Source organism: Scomber scombrus, chromosome 16 (genome assembly GCF_963691925.1).
Source record: "Scomber scombrus chromosome 16, fScoSco1.1, whole genome shotgun sequence".
NCBI classification, from domain to species: domain Eukaryota; kingdom Metazoa; phylum Chordata; class Actinopteri; order Scombriformes; family Scombridae; genus Scomber; species Scomber scombrus.
This window is the reverse complement of record NC_084985.1, coordinates 10326143-10341746: the sequence shown is the minus strand read 5'-3', so window position 1 is coordinate 10341746 and position 15604 is coordinate 10326143. Positions and strand designations below refer to the sequence as shown.

Sequence of the window (15604 nt, the reverse complement as noted above, 5' to 3'; positions counted from 1 at the left end):
CCCATCAACTCAACTTAAATCTTAAGATCTTAAGTGATGAGTATCGCCTCCAGTTAAAGGAAGCTGCTGTCAGGTCTAGATTGTTCCTGCTGTCTGTCAACAGTGATTAGATTTCCGTCATGGCACAGACAACTTCATTTGATGACCAATGCTTTTAGTGACAACAGAGCACTCATTTACAGCAGTCACTTCATCAATTACCAGAGCCAGAAGAAAGTTAAAGAAATTCAGTACATTATAGTTTATCAATACCCCAACTGCTGGAAGCCGCTGCGTGCAGCCGACAGCAACTTTCAGTTTCCAGTCTGTTTCTCCATCCAGCTGATCTGTTCTGATGAAACATGAACCTGGAATATCAGAGATAGACACGTTAAGTTATGTATTGGGTCCAATATATGTTTGACACTGTCTGCACTGACAGAGAGTGACAAGAGTCTTGTTGTCATTATACAGTGCTTAATGTGTTTATGTAAATGTGCTACTTATAAACATTTCCAATGTTACATTATCTACTTATTTCAAAGCTTCACTAATGTAATATCACATTTATAAACTGGAATATTTAAATCAAAGAAGAAGAAGAGATCCTATTTGGCTTCATCACAAAATCCAAATAACTATACATATGTTAGCATTATTTTATACATATTTGAATGAAATTCAGAAATAAATATTGGCATCTCTGGAAATCTTTGGTTTAAACAATATTCAGCCGACAAAAGAGTGTTTTGCATTTTCTTGATTGGAGGGGTTAAATAAGAGATCATGTTAAATACGCACACACCTTGATAAGACATTATCATAAATTAACAAATTATAAAATACATTCAGCATGTAAAATTAATTTACTGTAATAAACTGGCATGTCAATGTGCGGCAGCAACAGCATAATACATTCAGAGCTTGTAGCGCGACACAAAGCATCTGTGGCTGCTGCGGACAAAACAAGGCCCGATAAACGTTGAGCAGTCATGACCTGTATTGATCGGAGGTAATATTACATATGAAACTGATGGATGAGAGCAAGTATTTGACAGAGAGGGTAAAGGGCAGCTATAAACCATCCCTGGAGAGTTAAGTATGATGGAAAACATTAACACAAGGAGGATGATTCATTCTTTCCTTCCGCTGCAATGGCAGTTCAGCTTGTCATATAGCACCACCGAGATATGTGTGTGTGTGTGTGTGTGTGTGTGTGTGAGGGTGTAAAAGACAAAGTATATGAGACTGTGAGTGTGAAAGACAAAGATGTGTTTGTTTGTGTGTGCGTGTGTGTCTTAGAGGCATAAAGACATCAACAACTCCCTGCCAAGCATATTGGCACATCAAAGATTGATGGAAATGATGTCCTCAGAACATTTCCTCCCGATGCCCCTTAGAAAAGACCGAGGATCTGACGCAGCTCATTGATTAATTGGAATTTGCTTCATCAGTCACTCGAACAATGTGACATAAATCATATGGCTGCCTTGATCGGATGATGTCAAAGGACTGGAAGTATAGGGAAAAGTCACATTTCTCACCCAAATGATCTTGACACCGTTCATTAAGGTGCCACACAGGGCAGACACAGTTCAACTGTATAGCATTCAGTCCGTTTCTTATTTCTAACTTATCTCATCTGTGGGAAAGAATTTAAGTTTATGAGAATATTTTCTTTATTTTAAAACCTTTATCATTCCAGATGGTCTTTTGCTGAGCATGACTATGTTTTTCCAGCACTGTCCTGCTTCACATTGATAAAGTTACACCAACACTTTACCCCTGCTCACCATTTTTCTCTGATGTTCTCAGGAATATCATGTCTGCAGGAATCCTTTGGTTCTACAAAAAGAAAAGAAGAGTGCAAATGGTTGTGTGTTATTGAGCACTGTGGCAAAAAGCCCTCAGAATCTTCCTGAATAATTAAACAAGGTCAATACCTTGACCAGAGAGTGACAGAGAAACAGTTTTTGAAAGTCTGACAAACAGAAATGGGAATTTAACTTTTTCCTCTTTACAGCAGCAACAAGATTTCATCACACGCTAAACAGGTGAGTATGAAAAGGGAATCATCAGTTTCACATTCACAAAACAAATGTGATTAACACAGTCTGCTGTTCATTCAAATCCTGCTTTAAAGTGAATAGCTATTCTATCTACTTCAAAGTGGTCGACTATTAAAAAAAATCCCATTTTTCTTCTTTGGAGGTGGGAAGAATGTGAACTGATGTGTTCAATCATTGATGTGAATGGAGAACACAATTACTTGAAAAACCTCTCAAAAAATGCAGAAAATAATTTGGGAAAGAGGCAAGTGCTCTTTATATGAGCTCAAAGCCGAGGAGCTTCCATCCTGCTTAATTAAAGTTAGAAAACTTCAAAAGCAGTATATAAAACAGACTCTAAAAATAGAATCAAATTTTACTTGATAAAATTCTGCCTCTTGAGTCTTTTGTGTTTAACCCCAAAACTAACGATAAAATCTAACCTGGAGGCATAAAAGTAAGCTTCCGCAATATATAGGTTAAACAAGTGGCAGACTACATGTGAGTACATACTGTATGTCAGGGGGTAAACATTTGTGGTAGGAAACTCTATAATATTGCATGCAAAGACATATACAGGAGCCTTACCTTCTCAACAATAATCAGGTCTCCAACTTGTATGTCCGAACTCTTCACTTGTATTTTACCTGAAGAAAAAGAAAAAGGTTAGATGTAGAGATATGTGAAAGACTACTGACAGCAGCAGAGAGCCAACATAACTCCACTTTTTTTAAGATGTGCTGTAAATTTTTTAATAGCTGTGAAATTAAAAGAGGGTATTGATTTCTGACCCTTGAAAATGACGCTGACTCTTAAAACCACAACCCAGTTTTTGCTCTTGCTCTTCTTTCTCTCTCACCTTCTAACAGATTGATTACCTCCAGCATGATAATGTAATACCCTTCTGTTTTCATCTCTGGTCTGAGCCATAGACAAAAACAACGGCACATAGGGTCATTCTCAATTATATTGCCTCAACATCCTAAGCGACCCTTTTTCTTCTGCCATGACCACAAGCACACATAAGTGTGTACATGCACATGAGCACACACACAGGGTGTGAAAGCTACATCCTCAGCATGGGTCACAGATATCACACGAGGGGATTTACCACACATTCAACAAAGGGACAGATATTAGCTCATACAGTCTTGAGAAATCGAGAGAGGAAAATCAATGCAATTACAGCGAGAAGAATGACTTCTGTTACAAGTGTAGATCCAGAGTGCGTCTCTTAATTGCATGGGGAAAGCTTGACTATTCACTGGAATATCCGTTATCGTAATGTCAGCAAACAGTGACAGCCGTGAGGATTGCGGACAGGTTTCATTCACGTCCTTCGCTCACCTCGCACTGTGAGCTTGCTGTAGAGTTGAGAGTTCATCTCTTTGTCCCGTTGGTAGCGTCGCACTTCATCCACAGCCTCTCGCACCATTGTGACGGCTAACACAAAACCCTGAGCGACAAGAGAGGATTTCAGAAACAGATCCACCACATCAGGATCACTAACAAAGCTACATTGACAACAGAATACCTTATCATAACATATACAGCTTAGTTTTAAATGTTGATTAAAAAAATTGTAATCGAAAACTTCGGGAAAATATATTTTAAAGTTTATTCTCTAATGATGCCACAACAACACAAACGTTTTTTCCTCTTTTAAACATATTGATCATCAGTACGACACAGGAATTTAATTTAAACTGTGGCCATGAGGTAAACAGATTAGTCCAATATCTTCTGAACTGTGTTAATTATTTTCACTATTGATTCATCTGTACATTATTTTCTCAATTGATGGATTGATTGTTCACTCTAGGAAGTGTCAAAAAATAGCACATCACAACTTGTTTTGCCTGGCCAACAGCTCAAACCCCCAAAATATTTAATTTACAATCATGATTCTTGAAAATAATTTTTCATACAAATCAGAGTAAAAACACATTTATTTACCAGAGGTGCCCAGTATGTATACAAATATCCGATTTTCAGCGATGGCACAAACTGGGAACAGGCCACCACCAGAAAGTAGAGATTAAGGAAGAACTTGAACTGCTGGTAGAGAACCTGAGAGGGGACGGAAGACATGGATTCAGTGAGGTGAGTGAACACGTCAGCGATGTGAGTCAAAGACGAAGACAGCTGCCGGAGAAGACAAAGAGGATGCAGCGACAGCAAAGCAGGTAGGATGGGTTACTGTACAAGTTCCAAGGTGGAATAAGATACATGTTAATGCTGTTAAGTTTACATTAACCTAATGGAAACTCTGACACTTCTGTTTCAATTGGCACTCAGGGTACAGATTTCACATGGTCGGGTAACTTGGTACAATGTTGGTTCAATTGCTTTGCAGAAAAAAGTCTACGTGACAGACGACCACAATAACGGAAATGAAAAAGGGCCTTTCCTTTGATAAAACCTGGGTGAGTTTTATGGCATCAGATATCGTGTCAGGTGGAATTTACCAGAGAATTTCTAAACTCACACATACCAGAGTCCCAACTGTGACTTATTAAGGTTTCCTTGCTAATGGGCTATCCATCAGCAAGGATCCCTTACTACTCTATTTATCTAAGGTCAAATTTTGAATAATGTTTGCAATAATGAGAGCCTAGCATCTAGTCACAGATTAGCAGAGACAATGGGATCAATGGACGATGCTCTACAGTTAATGAACCCCCTGACCTTTAGGGAAAAATGCACACTGCTAAACTCAATTTGTGTGTATTTAATAATTCAAAGTGGAGGGAGGAAAAACAGCCGTTTTGTTCACCGCTGATGAGAATATCTACGTCTCTAATAGACAGTTGACATTTTATAGCTTGGGAAAAAAGGCAACCCTCTTAATCATGGAACCATTTGCTTTTTAATAAGTAAGTCTGATGGACCTCTAATGTCCCCTACAGTGTAAACCCTTAACTTAATGTCAGAACAGTTAACATTAGAATAGATGCAATGAATGCTCCTGTGCTTTACATACAGTTCAGCTGTAAAGATCAACATATTTTAACTGGAAGCATGAATTGCCACTATGGGGACTATAAAAGCCAGAACTCAACAAGAGCCATAAATGCTGTACTTAGAACCAAAGATTAAAGGTTAAAATGTGCATTGTATAACATGAGGAAAGATGGACACACTTAAAAACAGGCCACAGGTCTACGCTGTTCTCTAGAAGCCAACTCACCCCAGGCACAAAGGTGATGATGTTGTACTTCTGGTTTTTGATGGCGTTTTTGGGGTATTTCTCTTCACACTTCTCCGGGCAGCCGAGCCAAACCGTCCTGGCCTTCAGCTCCTTCTTCCTCCGACATACATGTGCCAGACAATCGCAGCAGCTGAAACAGGAAAACATTATCCAGGGTAAATACAAAAACACCAACCAAATGCTGATAAATTTAAGGTTGTGTTTAGTTTGGTTGCATACATTCTCAGACACTTGATAATGAGAGATACTGACTGCATGTGAATTTTGATTGAATTTGATTCATGCAGCTGCAGCCAAAGACTGATTTTTCACCTGATAGCTACAGCAGAATTAGGGAGGGAAGGAGAGGTACATTGCACAAATTAGGAAACTCAAGCAATAAATTATATGGTTAGCTGATATAATAAAAAGAAATATACTGATTACATCGTATCACTGAATAATACATACACTTTTTTAAGAGTGTATAGGTTGATTCTTACATGGGTTCAACATTCACTCTTTCAAAATGATTGTACTCAGGGTGCCCTGTTGGCCCTGTTCTCCACATGTCCTATGATGGGGAGGACAACTCAAAATATGCTTCTAGTGATAGAAAAGCAGAGATCAGCCAAAGAATCAGTTGAAATGAAAAAAAAGACGTTTGTGTTAATTATATATTTTTTAATTTATATCTTATATTATTATTCTATTTATCCATATTTTTTCCATCTATTTTAATAATATTCAAATACAAATAAATAAATAAATAAATAAATTCTTGGATTGTTCTTACTATATTATTGAAATAATGACCTCTTAGTATGGGGCACATTTTTAACAAGAAGAGTGCACTCACTAAAGTACAGATCTCCACCAGGTGTGTCTGGGAGCATGTACAGTATAGTCTGGTAATGATACAGTAATTGAGCATCCTCCTAGATCCATCTAACTGTATACACTTAATAAGCTATAAATACATTTTAAAAATGGGATTATTAGTCCGAATTTCTCAATTTAAACATTATTTATTTAGAACATTTTGTTGTAACACACCACGCAAAATAAAACCTCTACTCTCCCAAACAATGAAAAGTTGAATCTCACTCAGTTGTCCCTCCTGACTTCCTTACAGTCAAGATGGCGACAAAGCTAACGAAAATGAGGATTTACTCATCTTGTATCATGCTTAACTCTAGCGGATCATAACATATCAGGTATGGAATTAATCTGCAGACGCTCCACTTCAAGATGAGAACACAATTTTCAATATGTCAGTTTGTGAGTCTGCAGATTTGTTTTTAGCCTAGTTGGTTGACAGAAGTGCCTTCTGCCACAGTTGCTGATCACTCTCGCCCCATACCAGCTGGTTTCAGGGGTGAGAGTGGGCAGTTAATGGCGGTATAAAACACGTTATAAAATAGGTTTTTCAACATTTGTGAAATCACTGCAACCACGAGAGGTCCTTGAGCATACAGTCGTAAACGTGCACAAAAAATATTAGGCTGATGGGTCCAGTAGTTTGTGATATTGTTGCAGACACACACAACCAAACAAATATCAAGACTTTGCAATGAAACAATCTTATTTCATCTTAATTTTCTCCTTAATTGTGGCCAATAAACTCCACAGCTGTGCCCTGCTACATCCTACAGTACCGGTTTTATTTATATCTCCCAGCTTGTCCGTGTTAATTAGATCTTCAAGGCTTCTATTGACACAATTTTATAAAGAAGTCCTTTATTTCTACCGCTTTGAGTGATCTGAAAAGGTTAGTATCTCTCCAGGAGGGAATTTCCTTGCTAATGCTCTCGTTAACTGACTTATTTCAGAGCTGAATGAGTCGGTTAATGTCAAGAACCACACATGCTGTATGTATGCAGACAAATAAACTGTATGGCATAATGTTTAAAACATTTGTTCTTTCTTCCTTGTTAGTTTTACCTTTAGTTGACTGTTTCTTACATGCAAGGACCATTTGTTCCTCTGTGTACTTGTATTATTAGTGTGACACCATCAAAGTTCTATGAGGAGATTAGAGAGATGATTGTAGATTGAGGTTTACTTTCTAAAAAAGTATTTGACTTTCTATCAACCTGCTAATGACTACATTGGAGCTTATCTAGAATATCTCCATGAAATGCAAACATGCTGTAGTGTGGGGGGAAATTACAATCAGAGCAGCCTGATGTGAGCATGACCTAAACTGGCACCTGGGGGGGAGAGAAGGGAGAGTGTCGGTGTATACCGTCATGCTGATCGACTTGGCTTTTCCACTTTTTAAGCAAGTTGGCAAAACATGAAACTAAATAAATCAACTTTGGTAAAAGTCTTGTTTGTATTGGCCTCAATGTTCTCAGTCTCTGTGCACTCTGAGTCCAGATTCATAAGAGAGATTATTTGAGCAAATGAATGCTATTTAAATAATATGCCATTTGAACAGTCAGGGCTTATTCAGTGTGAATTATTTGTGTTTTATAATCCCACACAAAGCACACATAAAATTACTGGAAAGCATCAAACTGGTCAGCTGTGAAAAATCCGATTTGTTCATTAGTGGGGGGGATGGGGAGGGGGGATCAATATGCTGCTTCAACTGGAGATGCACTACTAACAACAAAATGACGATGAATACGCAATATTCTGCAAAAGCAAATATTCCCTTTTTTTTTGGCCAATGAAGTGCTGCACAAACATTTGTTTACAAATGTTACACTTTATTGTTCTGGCGTAAACAAACACTCCTCTCTTAGCCAGAAAGGAGCATCTTTAGAGGGCAAAATCTGTCAAATTAATCATTAGCTAAATAAACCACACCGTTCTGTTTGACCTGAAAATCTTTTTGGACTGCTGATGCGCATCGAGGAACTCGACCAAAAACATGCCCTTATCCTCTCTTTGCACTTCATGCACAACTACCAGTGCGTTTGAAATCCAAACTGATCATCACAAGCATACTTACTGACAATATACACTACACATAAATTTACAGAATGACAAAACTCAACTTTCAGAGTCAGTAAAGGTCCGAATGGGAGGAGTAGAGTAATTTATTGAGGATAAAAGCATTGCTCATCTGTATTTTCCTCTTAAAATCCCCGACCTGGCAACCATTCTTGGACTATGCTGAACTTCAGTTTTTAAGTAAAACTTCACATAATATCCTGTGCCCTTTATATCTGGAAATCAATATGATGGATAGGTTTCAATTTTTAAAATCTTGATAATTTTGTGTAATAATAGTAATACGTTCACTATCTTACATTAACATGAATATCCAAAGCTCTCAAGGACACTGTACTTAGGTGATAAAACTATGTAACAGAAATAGCAAATCTCTTAAGAAATTATATCTGCTTGTTTGTCTAAAAATGGGATCTCTCCTGAGAAGGGGAAAACGAAGAGCTATACAAGATTATGCTGTTGATCTGCGCCTAATTTCTTTGAGTAAAGTCATTAAAAATCATATGACAAACAATAATGTGATGGATCTATAAATACCTGCCACAGAGGACTTTCCATCCTCCTAGGAGGAACCAGCCGAGTCCTCTCTGTCTCTGATTGACTCTGGCACGGGGCAGCGTCTGGTAGTCGCTCTCGTCATTCTCAAAGCCTTCCTCCGACATCATCAGAGGCATCTCATCCAGGTTAGAGGGCTCATCTTCTAGAGAGTATCTGTGATGACAGAGGAACAGTAAGATCAAATAAAATAAAATATTAAGACAGAGTTGTGAAAGTGAGGACTGACAAAATGTTTTGGCTGGAGTACAATTACACATACTGTTCTCCAGCCATGTAAATATTAGATGTAGAGCTGCAACTATTAGTCGATCAACAGAGAATTAATTGTTTCAGTTATTTTTCAAACAAAAATATCAACAACTCTTGAGTCAAAGGGTATGAATGTGGGATCTAAGAAATGGTAAGTGGTATTTTTCCAGTTTTTCAGGGGTTCACAGACCAACCAATACATCCATTAATCAAGAACACAACAAGCAATATTCCCTTGAGATGAATGAAGGTAACAGCACAGCAAAAAAGATATACTGTACATTCAAATAATTATGATTTTCTATTTAAAAATTAAATGAACACTTAGTTGCACAGAGAATTATATGATGCATTTTTTAACATTAATATCCTCTCTTGATCTACAAGGATTATGAAGTATACAAATATATATACACATCTACACACAGGCTGTGTGAACAACGCCTGCCAAATTTTGTAGCTGGTTGAATTCTTTTCACACCACCAGATGTGAAAAATGTGGTGAAAGACTGAAGAATAGCACGGATTAAAGCTAGTCAGCACAGTTGGCTCAGTTCCTCTATGGCTAAGTACTGTATAGCACACCTCCTATTCACATTTTAAAAAGACATTGGAAACACTCTTGAGGAGCAGATAATGTCTTATTCATGAGGCCCCTCTAAAGACTTGAGAACGTCTGTTCATCGGGAGAAGCCTACACGAGCTCACAATGAGGGCTAAGTCACTATAAACCCAGGCTATATGTTCACTGAGAACACACAGGAGGAATTCATATGTTACTCTGTCAAACAATGAAACACACAAAGAGAAAAATAAACAAAAAAACAAACCACAGCAACTTATAACAAAACAAACTGGTCATAATAGGAGGATGATAAAGAACGATGCGTCTAAAATCTAAAACAGAATCTTAAATGAAAGTCTTTCCTAATAAACTTGATATTTAAATGAGAATAAATCAATAATCCTCTACTGAAACACAGCTAAATGTGACAGATCTTCTACTGCAGACCGCAGTGAGTATTGAGTAGCAGAGGGGATATCAGGTTCACTATAAGCAGAGCTGCTCTCTTGGTTACTATAAAGTCAAAGCAGCTTTCTTTCTGTTGACATGCAGCAGTGCCTATGCTGTTCAGAATTTCACAAAATCTCATCTTTTTTTGAGCTTTAAAAGTGCATTAAAACATTATACTGGTTTTTCTGAATGTATTAAATTAATTAAAGCAATTGTAACTCTTTCAGTACCCTCTGAATCTGCTGAATCTAATGACACTGACTGATTTCACTTTGGTAGATATTCATCCTTTCAATAAATATGTATTGCCAATTAATTATGATGCAGAAAAACAAAATTAGGTATTAAAAGGGGAAATTGCCCACTGTGAATATGATGGTTTCTTACCTACAAAGTAGAAAAGTGCTATTATTTTTTACCTTGGTGCTCTTTGACTAGAGCAATCTGGGGGAAAAAAGGCTGTAGATTGCCCTGTCACTCTTAAAGGGGAATCCTACAACAACCAGAAAGCACTGCGCACGTCCTGTCTAATGACTACTGACGAATTTGACACCAGCAGAGCGGTTGTTTATCAAAGACTGAGCAGCGTTTTATCTCTTTACTGAGGCTTATTTTCATTTATAAAACGTTCTTCCTTATCGAGTCTGGGTATACATCATACCGGTATACAAGGATCATTAATTCATTCATTTCGATCATTGCGAACTGAGAGAGCCGCACGGCTGCACACAAGGCAGAGCTGCCCACAGAAAGTCAAAACACCTCAGAGTCTGCCGTCTCCATTTGAGTTAAATTTGGGAAACAATCAAGGATAAAGAGGTAAAAAACTGCAACCAAACACAGTTTCTTTTACCTATGTTTGACAATAAGGAACTGGATCCTTGATTGTGCTCAAGCAGAAGTTCACGTACAGGTAACACAACGCAATCGCTGCTCTGTATTCAGAGTTAAAGCTTGATGTTATACTCTGTGGAGCTTTGTTAAACCTGACTTTGTTTCCCTGTCAAAGTGGTGCTGAAGAGCGGAGTTTTCATCTGTCTCCTTTCTCTCTGACAATCCTCACAGGTCACCAGTCGATACTACAAAGCTACCCCGGCTGCAGCGCCTGTCTTTCATCTGTGGCTGTCACGGCGCTCCAGTGGCGGTAACTTTATGATAAAAATCTGATTATATATAGGAAAATTTATGTGAGCTAAAATGTGGACTAAATATAATTCACTTGTGCAACCCAACATTACAATTATATTTAAACAAATTTTACATCATTTGTCAAAACTTGAAAATGGTTGTTTTTAGGATATGTCAATCTCAATATTGACATAATACTTGAAAAATTAAATGTATAAATACTATACATTTTTCCTTTTCATTTGGGGTTTTTAAATGAAATAACTATTTGTATAAGTACACTTAAATACACTGTAGGTGGATAAAATATGTATCATTCTTTTGTCATTTCAAATGCAATAAACCCAACAAAAATACAAAATGTACATTTTAACAAACCTGATGCTGCTGTTAAAACTATTTTTAAGATATTTTTGAATTGCTCATCTTGCCAACCCTTATTTGTCACTGACCCATACACATTAAACTTTCCCCAAAGCTGTGTTACAAGTCTTACAAAGGGATTTTTTTTTTTTTTTTTTTTTTTTTTTTTTACATCTGACAATATGGCACCAACAAAAAAAAGCTTTGGGTGCTGAGATGATACATTTCTAAATCTGGAACATCAAATCCTGATTTGTGAAGCTGTCTGTAAAACTTCCCCACCTAATGTAACTTTATTGGGAATAAGACGATCATGTGCTTTAATTTTTGAAAGATAATCACACACACAACATACACTCATACAAACACTGCATTCATGCATAAAGTGAGTGAATACATGCCACTAATGCAAAACAACTTACTGTAACAACATCAGCCAAAAAGGCACTAAAGTACTAAATAAACCTCCTGTGATGTTGGTTTAATGTCTGCTTTAATTGGGTATGAAGGCTTGCTAGACAACATGTTAGCTGATCCTGCTCTAAATAGTGGCCTAAAAGAGCAGCAGAGTTTAAAACCATGTGACATTCAAGTATCTTCCTTACTGAGGCACTCTCAAGTGACACATGTTAAGACCGACTGTAGGAACTATGTATTTGATTTGGTTAAATGGTTCCTCCCAAACACTAGGGGGGACATGGTAAAGGCAAGAGAGGCACAGGATTATTTAAGGTCTTGCCAGTCATCACGGATGCGCTGACAGTCAGAGGCAAAAAGCTTTTCGACTGTGCTCAGGAGTAGGGCTGGGCAATAAATCGATATTATATCAATACTGTGATATTTTATTGATATCGTCTTAGATTTTAAATATTGTAATATCATGAGATGATAAGTGTTGTCTTTTCCTGCTTTTAAAGGCTGCATTACAATAAAAATGTAAGTTTGAGCTTAACAGGCTGTTTTATTATCTGCCTTTATCCACTGTCAAAATATCAATATTGAGGTATTTGGACTAAAATATTGTGATATTTGATTCTTCCCATATCGCCTAGCCCTACTCAGGAGTGAAAGGGCTATTTTTAGACATTACATGTTTTTGCTGTTGGTTTTATTTACTCTTACACGTCTTGTCTTTTTTATTGTCTGTTGTTTGTTGCTTTATTACTTTCATGCTTACATTGAGCTGCTGGAAACCCAAATTTCCCATTGGGATCAATAAAGTGACTTAAATAAAAAAATGTAATAAAATTAAAAAATTAAATAAATCTGAAGATCCCCCCCTCAAAAAAAACTGTAGGATATAAAAAGCGATTCCAAACCAGACTGTTAAAATAAAACACTTACATCAGCGCCTCTGGGTAAACACAAGCACTGAGTAAATTTCGACATTAGGACGTAAACTTGCAAATCAAGTCTTGAGGTTTTGGACTCAGCTACCGTTGCACTTGAGCCAACATGGGAGTCACCAGCAACCAACAAAGAAGATCTTAGAGAGAGTTGTGTGGAAACTTGCAAACAAGTTGCGTGAGCCACCGTGTTCCTTGCCACACAACGCCCACAATTGATTACATAACTATTCAACTTTCAAACAAGTGTTAACGTGGGCTGGTTGTAAAACATAGTGTTGCTAGCTGTCCTGTGCAGCATCAGCACTGTTGCAAACCATACATGGAAAAGCTTCATTTGTGACATTTCATTTAAGTCTGACCTCCACAATGAGGCTTGACAAGTTCTCCACGGGGCCCAATAAACTGTCATGTGAATTTTATAACCGAGAGCAAGAGAAAGGAAAACAGCATGCATGGCAGAGGTGTTTCCCTCATAATCTGAGATCAAGTGTGATGTTGGCAGAGAGGAAAGGTACACAAACATAATCATAACTCAGGAGGAGATGCTCACATGCAAAGCCAGTCGTGGCAGATACTTTCGTGGTGGGCAGCCAGTGGTGGAAAGTAAAAAAGTACATTTACTCAAGTACTGTGTTTAAGTACAATTTGAGGTGCTTCTACTTTGAGTATTTCCATTTGATGCTACCTTTTACTTCCACTCCACTACATTTCAGGGGTAAATATTGTACTTTCTACTCCACTACATTTATTTGACAGCTTTAGTTACGTTTCAGATGAAGATTTGACACAATGGATAATATAACAAGTTTTTAAAATACAACACATTAAAGATTAAACAAGTGGTTTCCAAACTTTTTGTCTTGTAATGTCTTATAAAAACCAAGTCACCAAGTACAAACCAAGTGTAGTCAGGGTCACATTTCAGATGTCTATGAGTTGTTAACAGCTCCATCAAATAGTGATTTTTCCCCTCTATACTTCTCACATCGTTTCATTTCAATAAATGTTCAAATGATCCAATATTTCACCAAAAATCTAAAATTTAGAGAAAAAGTCCAAAAACTGAAAAGTTTTCTAAATCAGAAGTTTGTTTCTTCTCTCCTCTCCCATCAAGCATCTCAAGACCCCTCAGATTTACCTACTGATACTTTGAAGGGCCCCACCCCTAGGTTGGGAACCACTGGACTAAACTAGCTAACTGTATATAAAGTAGTGTAAACTAGCTCCACCTCCAGCAGCTACAACAGTAACATGCTGCTCTAAGACAGACGCTTCAATATTAATAATCAAATTATGTCATATATAATAATATATCAGTCAGAGGGATGAAACCACTACTTTTACTGTAATACTTTAACTACATCAAGCTCATTATACTTACATACATAATACTGTACTTTTACTTAAGTAGGATTTTTCTTATAATGGAGTGGTTTTACTTAAGTAAAGGATTTGAGTACTTGTTGTACTACTGTCAATTAGGAATTGAATTGTCCACAATGTGGTCACATGACTACCCTCCAGCAGCTACAACAGTCACATGCTGCTCTAACACGGATGCTTCAACATTAATAATCAAATGATGTCATATATAATAACATATCAGTCACAGGGATTAAATGAGTATGTTTATTCTACTACCATAACTACATTTTGCTGTTAATACTTATGTACTTTTACGTTAGTGGGATTTTTCATGCCAGACTTTTACATAGCTTCATTGGTACTTTTACTTTAATAAAGTGTCTAAATACTTATTTCACCACTCAGGGCAACTAAATACACATATTAACTCACTATTATAGATTTCAACAGCTTCCTATTTGGTTTAAAAGTACCTGGTCATGCGCCTACTTCACTTCCTGTTCATTCCTCACCCTGATGGCTTTATTAGCTCATTCTCGTCCAGTCTGAAAAATGAACAGGCTGGTAAATGTCGACCACAGCATACAGCACAAGTTTCTACAGCACATGACGAACTTAGTTTAACAAACAGCAGCTGTCATTGACTTTGAATTAAAATACCAGAGTGGGGGAATGAGCGGTGCAGCCTTCAAAAGACATGTCACTACCTTTAACTTAAGTAGTATACCTATTTGTCTATTCAAGTCAGATTCAACATTTGACATTTTAGCCTTGAGGACGATGGAGAGATAACAAAACAGAGCAGAAAATGCGAAGGCAGTGCTAGCAACACAAGCTAACAGCCAATACCCGCACGCACACACACATAAACACAAACACGGACCCTGGGAGCAAAGCGACGCAGCGAAACATAAACAAGTTATTTTGACAAACGTCTGTTTCTTCAGTACTCGACCGATGGAACAGGAAACACTGGGCCCTCCATACCTTGAAGATCTGGCTGAGTTGTAATACGTGATTCTCTTCGAGTTCTTCCGCACTGGATTTAACGGGATGCTGTCAGCCATCTTGGCTGGGCAGGACACGTCATTACGTCACACAGAAAAAACGTTCAGGAATTATGCTGCGTTCACTGACTGAGCAGACATGGCGTAACTGTGACAACTCTCGAACAAAGAAGTACCAGGATGTAATAATAGGCTATCTGCTAGGTATATTTTATTGAATTATGTCTATGTCTTTTTCTGTTGCCTTAGCACAATGTAGCTCTTAGTCAACTGATGAGAGCTAATAATGAGTATTTATAGAAATGTTTTTAATCACTGAAAATCTGGCGTAGGAGACGGCAACAAGAGAGGAGTTTGAGCTTTCCAGAAGACAGTGAAAGCGCCATGCA

General features: G+C 37.5%; 1 protein-coding gene across 3 annotated transcripts in view; it reads right to left on the bottom strand.

Moving 5' to 3' along the window:
* atp9b (ATPase phospholipid transporting 9B) overlaps nucleotides 1-15285 on the bottom strand; it is a 43812-nt gene extending 28527 nt beyond the window's left edge. The window contains exons 1-9 of one of the 3 annotated variants that reach the window (XM_062435690.1): nucleotides 15196-15258; nucleotides 14682-14753; nucleotides 8719-8892; nucleotides 5218-5368; nucleotides 3984-4097; nucleotides 3375-3483; nucleotides 2616-2674; nucleotides 1773-1824; nucleotides 253-347 (exon numbers count right to left, since the gene is read on the bottom strand). In XM_062435690.1, coding sequence (XP_062291674.1) covers nucleotides 253-347; nucleotides 1773-1824; nucleotides 2616-2674; nucleotides 3375-3483; nucleotides 3984-4097; nucleotides 5218-5368; nucleotides 8719-8892; nucleotides 14682-14689 — 762 coding nt within the window. In that variant the 5' untranslated portion in view covers nucleotides 14690-14753; nucleotides 15196-15258. Of the gene's footprint in view, nucleotides 1-252; nucleotides 348-1772; nucleotides 1825-2615; nucleotides 2675-3374; nucleotides 3484-3983; nucleotides 4098-5217; nucleotides 5369-8718; nucleotides 8893-14681; nucleotides 14754-15141; nucleotides 15170-15195 lie in introns of those variants that run through there. The other 2 variants (XM_062435689.1, XM_062435691.1) reach the window with 2 other exon arrangements.
* Between the last annotated feature and the right edge of the window lie 319 nt (nucleotides 15286-15604).